The sequence below is a fragment of the Formica exsecta genome, unplaced genomic scaffold (genome assembly GCF_003651465.1).
Source record: "Formica exsecta isolate Colony F162 unplaced genomic scaffold, ASM365146v1 scaffold122, whole genome shotgun sequence".
Classification (NCBI taxonomy): Eukaryota; Metazoa; Arthropoda; class Insecta; order Hymenoptera; family Formicidae; genus Formica; species Formica exsecta.
The window spans coordinates 45,752-53,554 of NW_021848556.1; the positions used below are offsets into that span (position 1 = coordinate 45,752).

The window sequence follows — 7,803 nt, forward strand, 5'->3', positions numbered from 1 at the left end:
CTTTTGCACATGCGTGAACTATTAACGTGATTATTAGCGATTACGATTCCATAATAATAATTAGAACAGAAGCACCACCGATTCTGATGCTAATAACAGTGTTAAACGTAGCGTCTCTCTCAACGTTCAGGGAAATTTTCTAGCCATTCTTCGATGATTGTTAGAAATCTTGATATAATTCAATTTTTCACTAAAATTTCTTTAAAACAGGATCTATATTTGAATCCGCGAGCTACTGTTACTTTTGTTATATCTCTTCAACTTAATTTTTCAGAGTCTCGAATTTTTAATCGCGTCAACGGTGCAAAAACGCAATTTGAAATAGAGGGATTGTTGTATAAAAAGAAAAACTCGGAACACGCCGCGTGTACGGCGATCTTTATTCCCCGAGCAAATCCGACGATATCGTAAACCGCTTGGAACGAAACAGCGGAATATGCTTTCCGCTTCGACGGCCGCGCGCGACAGAGGTAGACGAGGCGAGGAGGACGGTAAAAATACAAGCCGGATAGGAAAGTTCGATTCGCATGTGCTGATCGTTCGAAAAACTTGGTTGTCGATCCGCAACTTACCATTCACCCCGCCAATCTTTTCCACCACTTTTCTCGTGCTTCCTCTCTTGCTTCCGACAGTCCTCAAGTTTCTATGGTCGTTTCGCGGAATGTATCGCGTCACCGAAGATGGAAGAAACTTGTCGTTTGCGCAGAGCTTCCGCTGCTCCGAAAAATCGAACTATTCGTACTCTAGTCTATTCGAAAACTATGGATTTTAAAAAGAAATGTTTTACACAAAAATCACACAAGACATGATGTGTTCAATTTATCGGTTGTGTCGTTTTGGTCTTGAATCACTTTGTAAAAGTGCCATGCAAAAGCCATCTTGAATTTTAGTACTTGTAGTATTAAAACATCTTTTTTTTAAATCCATAATTTTTGAAATACCAATTTTTGAAATTCCGTTATTTTTTCCCTCCCTTATATATTCTATTATGCACGAGGCGAAGAGAGATCGATATCATACATTGTGGCTCTTGGATTTTCCATCTATCTCGCCTGAAACTCCGTCTATATAATTGGCCAATATCGCTAATGATAACGTCTCATTACGTAGTCGAAGTGTACCACCGCATCTCTAAGAGCGTCTCGGATGCACCCGCGTTGCTCGCGATCGTCCGACTACGTCCATCGATTCGTATCACTTACGGAGCCGTCTGACGTCTGACTGTACGATCGACTCGTATCACTTATCCCGATCCGCGATCAGTACGACTCAGGGCGACTCGCAGGATCGATCGCGTCTCAAGATAGAGCATGCTTCGCGGAGGAGGATAGGTCGCGAATATGCTCGGTTCTTTTATTATTTATCCGTCCTCTCGCGATGGTTCTCGAGGAGTGCGGAAAATTGCCGTCGCGGCCTCACCGATTTATTTAATGGTCCGCATCCGTTCCACCGCGTAAGCGAATTGTCAGATCCGGGGAGATCCCCGAAGCGTGCCGAATCACTTCCGTTCTCTGTCCTTGAGAAGCTGTCCGTTATGAAAAATGAACGCTCGATCGGCGGATGTAAAACGGGAAGGGAAGAGAAGGATTAATTTTAAGCGGACGGGAATTGAATGTATCGTGCAAATGATACGTGATCTTACGATTACAAAACTCTCTGCGCATTTATGACGAAGGGGAGTGACGGAAGCTCGGAAGATTAAAAATCGCTCGAAAATCATCGCGATCATTCTAGACGGGCTCTATCTCTCTTGCGTAATCATGATTATCATTGTCAAAGGTTTCGCAAATCAATCGCATTGCATTACTCACTTTGTTCCAAGCCAATGTCCATCTTGTCCCGTCCTTCGAGAATCGCGAGCAACATCTATCTCGGTGTAAGGGAGGTTCACGCCGGAATCTTAAGTCGTTATCAAATTGTCGCGATAAATTCGCCAGGCGACGGCACTGGGAAGCGTAAGCGCGACGCGCCGCGAATCCTTCATCGTGTCCTCGATCCGAGGGAATCTCCGCTGATCGTTACACCAAATCAGATCGTTCCAGACGTCGTTTCCCGGGGGGGGGGAGGCTCTATCGAACTGCGATTCTATGGACAACGAGCACCTTTGTCGCTCGCGAGTACTCCCTCCAGTCCGAAATCCAGCACCTTTAGCAGCAGCCAAAGTCCAGCGAACATCTCGCAAAATTGTTGACCCTCCTCACGTTTCGAAACAACCTCGTGTAGACACTCAGACGAACTCCAACTCCGAGAGCTGGCGCGAATATCGAGCTGACGGTGGAGCTGATAGAGAGGCTCGATTCTCTCGGGAATGACGGGAAACGTCGACGAGATCCTCCTCTCCGGAGGAGAGATCGCGGTCGGAGAAAGAGACAGAAAGAGAGAAACGATCGGAGCGGGAACGCGGAGCGACGACAGCGAGTTCGCGAGAAATGTACCTCGCCGGCTTATACGTACGGACGCACCCCCGTGGCCGGCGACAGGGCGCAGGATCGTGCCGGGGGTGGCTGTGACGCATGCGCGGTCCAGGAACCGCATGCGGGAATGCATACCCGATCTGGTCTTTCCCTCTCCTCTCGTCCTCTTTTCTTTCTCTCTCTCTCTCTCTCTCTCTCTCTTTCTCTCTCTCTTCTTACTTTCCTATAAATGTTTTCTTCGCTTTTATTACGCGCGCACGGATGCACTTTTTATTCCCGTTCCTGGACTACATTAATGACGACGAGAATTCGCATTGGCTTTGCCAATCCGAGGAAACTCGAATCCGCGGTTGCGGTTTCTCCCATGTCGCCGATAAATGTCTTTCTTTCTCTCGGTGTGTTCTTCTTGGCTTTATCTCTCCTTTTCTGTCTTTCTTTCGCGTATCTTACTCTCCTCGCGAGTCTTCTCGTCGCGCGACTCGAGGTGACGCCGCCTGAAGTGCGCTCGTCAAACACAAGAACAGAATGAGTGGGTTGGCGTCATCACGCGAGACTTATCCGGTTTTCAGGGAGCTACATTAACACCTTGTTCGCCATCTTTTATTGCGTAATTCGAAGATACGATGAAGGAAAAGGTACAAAAAAAATTTCATCTTTAGGCCTCTTAAATAGGATATACTCTCTATTTTTAGAGCTTAAAAACAAATGATATATTAAGATATCTTCTCTTCTGTTCATATTTTATTTCAACTTGGAACTGCAATTGACTAGCAGTCATTAATATTGTTTTGTATTCTCTGCTACCATCTCGTAATTTAAAATTTTCACGCTGATCGCGAATTGGAATGGGCGCGGAAAAATCCATGCTCGCTAAACGACCGGCTTTTTATCCGTTTATATATCTGATGGGTCGTATCGTACTTAACATTCGGTAATGTGTCGGAATATTTTCGACGTCCTCTCGCTGTCGACGAGGACGTCGAGTGGACGAAATCGGGACGGGGACATCTCAAATATCGATGGCACTCTATCATCTATCTCATCGATAGGTGGTGTATACTTGAGATTTTTTTTTATTCATAATCGGGCGCACGAGTACCAAGCACTTTTGCATGAACGCTTTCAGTCGTCGCTCCGCGAATAGTTTCGGATGTCGCGGATATACAAGATGTTTTAAACTATCAAGACTCGACTGGCTGACAAATAATTCTATTAACTTTTAATTTAAAAAAATCTGAATATTCTTCAAAACAATTAATTTGTGAACACGTTTGTTGAGATTTTTATGTTTGTTTTTGACTTTTATTAGAGCCAGTTGAATTCTGACTTATGTAATTCTGAAACATCCAGTATAATCGCGTTTCACCTCGCGTATATATATAGTTTTTCCCTCCCAATATATATTCCTTCCGACTTTGTGATACTCGATCATCCCCCCGGCCCATGCAATCTTCTATCCTCTGTGTTTTGCGCTTCCCGCTTTATTTAGCTTCCGTACTTTCTTAGCCGCATTCGGCTCGCGTCTCCGCCTCAAATCCCTTTCTTTTCGTTTAATTTGACGCAAAAGCGACAGTTCCGATATTGTCTGCCATGCATGTATCCCAATATATCCCGCGCACGCGGTAACGTCTGATATCCATTCTGCCCCGAAGAATGATCCGATAAACGGATGAAGAAAAAATTTCTGGCTTGCAAAATTCTTGGAAAAAGTCTAGCCGAGCTCGCTTCGATTTGTTCCGAAGATCAAGCAAACTGTATTTCGAAAAATAATGTAATTAGTAAAACGGTAAAGAGATAAAAAAAAGTAAAAACGATTTCTATTTATTTCGCAAAAATTTGTTTCGCTTTCTCTTTCTCTTTCGAAAGAGAAAACGCAGGTGCAATGCTTGCATCCCCTCGCGACACCGGATGGTTGTAGATATAAAATTTATCGTTTACGACCTTTATGTCACTGTCGTGTAGTATAGCGCTTCCACTCGATCGTTTGATCGTACTTGTTTCTCGTTTACTCTACAGCTCTTGGTATCGCGTGGGATTTCAAGGAGAAATAGGAATATCAAAGTTACATCTACATATATATATATATATATACGCACACAGAGAATATCAAAGATACACCCACACATAGCGCAAACGATTACTCTTTGCTTGCATGGATTGCGCTTCCAGCGCAAGAGTAGCCGTTCTCATCGCGAGAGATAAACGTGCGATATTTAACGACATCGTCTCGCATACAACATTCATTTCTCGTATCATTAGTTCTATCCCCGGAAGACGTTCCTTTCCACCTTCCGCTGCTTACCGCGATCGATGCATTCGAAGTACGCAGATAGAAGATTAATTACAAAGAGTAATCTCTCTTTCTCTCTCTCCGATCTCGTTTTTAAATTCTTTTTACTTTACAATTTTTCCTTTATATCTCAATTCATTTCGAATATATCGTTTAACCCATTCTTTTATGAGCATTTATCAGAAAATTAATTTTATACAAGATAAACGGAGCAATTTTTTTCATCTAAGTACAAGATTTAACGAATATAATTAATTTTGTTTTTTTACTTTCTAGGTATATATAAATCTATCGTAAAATTCTATATATTAGCATAAATTCAGTTAATATTATAATAAAATTATAATAATATAATTAATATAATAAAAATTTGTAATAATATTATATAAAATATTTACAATTTTATAATAAAAATGTTAGAATAAAATTTTATGATATATAATACTTGCTGTTATTTTTCCATAGAGATAATATATTTATGTGTTAATGTCTGATTTAGGTTAAATGCGAAATTATGATAAAACTTATTGAAATCCATCTAAAGATTTGATTCATTGTCAGAGTTTAATTATAAAATATGTCTTATTAAGATCGTCACGAATTATCGAATATGAGAGAAATATTCGCTCACACTTACCGATTATCGTGGTAGTTGAAGGATCGCGGTCTCGATAACTTCGTCATCTCTCACATCTGAAGATGTATTTGATGATGCGTATCAGAGCGCGCACCTTCGCCATTACTTCCTCTTGCATGAGATTAAAGCACATGGCAATCAACGCCATTCCTGGAAAAAGAGGATGAAAAAAAAAAAGAACGATTCAACATCCGTGAAGCACGTCGGGAAATTAGATTGGAACGCGATATTTCAAGCATCGGGGATATTATTGCGCGAATTGTTGCGCGATTCGGCCGCTCTCGTGTGGAAACGGCCGGAGCCGGTATTCGATAGCACTTGAATATCTCCGCGAAAAATCGCGCCCGTGCAATCGGGCATCGATCGAAACGAGCTTAATGCCGTGTATATACGCGACGACGGGTGCAATCGCGTTGCAGGATTTAAAAGCGGTTGATCTCTTTTAAAACGATTGTCTTTGCGCCGCGCCAATCGAAAATTCCGCGACAATCGGATTTCTAAAAAAAAAAAAAAAAAAAAAAAAAAAAAAACAAGGGCCATCTACTTTTTCTCGTCTCGCAATTTATCGATGGCTGAAATAAATGTGCGTATCAAATCGGATAACTTTGTACACTTTTAATCCTTGACGCCGGATGCTGAATCTGTTTAGTTAGGTAATGAAACTCGAGAGAAAGTCGAAAGGATTTTTTTCTTTTCCTTTGCCGACCGCAAATAATTCTGAATCGCCGAGCGTGAATGGAAAACTTACCGAGCATCAGGTACATGGAACAGAAGATGAAAGACAGGTCGAGGCCTTCTCCAGAGTAGATCTTGTCGCCCGGGACGATATCGCCGAAACCTATAGTCGACAAAGAGACGAAGCAGAAGTAAGAACCATCCAGCATGTTCCAGTCTTCCCATTCCGAAAACAGAATCGCGCCGCCCCAGATATACCTGTCCAAAAAATCAAGGGAAGTGCACGTCAGTCAGACGGCTTTCTTAGGGAATCTCTCTCGTCGAATTTACGTGACGAGTTTAATCGCGGAATGTTGGCGCAAACTGATCATCGAGCGATGTCGATACGACGTAACGTTAGGAAAAATTACACGTCGGGATTTTAACTTTATAGAATAACGATTTGAATTGGAAGGAATTCAACAATCTTAAAGTTAATAAGTTCTGTAAGTTTCTTACGAGATTAAATTAATATCTATAATAAGAGATGTCAGAAGATATTTATATTCCAATCACAAAATTAGATTTCGAGATTTAAATTCAATAAAATTTTAAATAGCAAGATACTCAACGGAGAGTTTTTACAGTTTTACATTATTTTATTCGCAATAATTAAACATTTAATTATATCGGAAAAATTTATATATATTCTGTGTTCCAATTATAAAATATCAAAATTTTATTTTAATTTTTTATTTAAAAATATCAAAATTTTATTATAATTTTTTATTTGAAAATGTTTTAAATGTAATATTTTACTTTTTTATTTTAAAATGTGGATTATATTTTAAATAGAAAAAAATTCAACAAATTTCTTTCTCTCTGATTTTAATTATTTGGAAATTGATTATTTTAAAAATAAATTCTTATAAATCTTTTCTAAAAGGTTTATCTTTCGTGTTCTATACAGATCCGTTTCTTAATTAGCGGTACGATTATCCCTCTCATTCGCCAGACTCACCCCACCATGATAGCAAGACATAGAGTTAACGGCACTGTCACGTGCTGCGGATCGTAGCTGTCGCTCTCATCGTCGCCTTCGTCGTCGCCCTCGTCACCGCCCTCGTCGTCTCTCGGCGAAGTTTCTTCTAAACTCGACGTGTCTACCTCCTCGCCGTGGGTGTTCACCATCTGCAGACATAAATCCTGTTTGAACAGCCTTTACGCGGGATATTCCAGAACTGGAGTCGAGGTCCCCCCTCATAACAAGATTTTCTTCTTACTTAATTGGACGTATCGCTTAATTCTCGTCGTAATAAACGTATCTTCGCTAGTAAAGAGACTTAAAACTTTGTCGAGACAAAATCCGTTTGAAATTAAGTCAGGAACATCGCTCGAGGACCAAACTTTGGACATTGGAACAAAACAAAAAATTCGTTTCTGTTCAATCTCTGTTCTAAATTTCGCTCAATGATTCTGGAAGACTCCGTATAAACCCCGCTGCATGATGTTGCTTAGAGTACGATCCCGGTCGTCACTCACCTGCCATCGATCTCTCTTCGCAACCGGATCATCGTTCGGCATCTCCAACGCATCGGCCGTCGACTCGTGCGGTCTTCTCCGGCACCTTCGAAAGATCGATCGACGATTAATTCAGACCGATCTTAGATTTTACGAAATAAAAGAGGAACCGCCGAGAAAGAGAAGCAGCTTTTGTCTCTTACTTGCACAGGCAGCAACGGGCGTAAATCCATTTGAAGCTTCTGGCCAGAATGTCACCAATATTGCTGAGGTAGAGGAGGAAGAGC

The 7,803-nt window shown here is 41.2% G+C and overlaps 2 protein-coding genes across 4 annotated transcripts in view; both read right to left on the reverse strand.

The window, feature by feature from the left end:
• LOC115245418 (potassium channel subfamily K member 18-like) overlaps positions 1–5,393 on the reverse strand; it is a 26,079-nt gene extending 20,686 nt beyond the window's left edge. For 2 of the 3 annotated variants that reach the window (XM_029823740.1, XM_029823728.1), the window contains exon 1: positions 1,812–2,424. The gene's annotated coding sequence lies outside the window, so the exon portion shown is untranslated. Of the gene's footprint in view, positions 1–1,811; positions 2,425–5,341 lie in introns of those variants that run through there. The other variant, XM_029823732.1, reaches the window with a different exon arrangement.
• Positions 5,183–7,803, reverse strand: part of LOC115244998 (potassium channel subfamily K member 15) — an 18,176-nt gene continuing 15,555 nt past the window's right edge. Inside the window, exons 4-8 of the mRNA XM_029823049.1 lie at positions 7,720–7,782; positions 7,538–7,622; positions 7,017–7,186; positions 6,090–6,274; positions 5,183–5,491 (exon numbers count right to left, since the gene is read on the reverse strand). Coding sequence (XP_029678909.1) covers positions 5,385–5,491; positions 6,090–6,274; positions 7,017–7,186; positions 7,538–7,622; positions 7,720–7,782 — 610 coding nt within the window. The 3' untranslated portion in view covers positions 5,183–5,384. The remainder of the gene's footprint in view (positions 5,492–6,089; positions 6,275–7,016; positions 7,187–7,537; positions 7,623–7,719; positions 7,783–7,803) is intronic.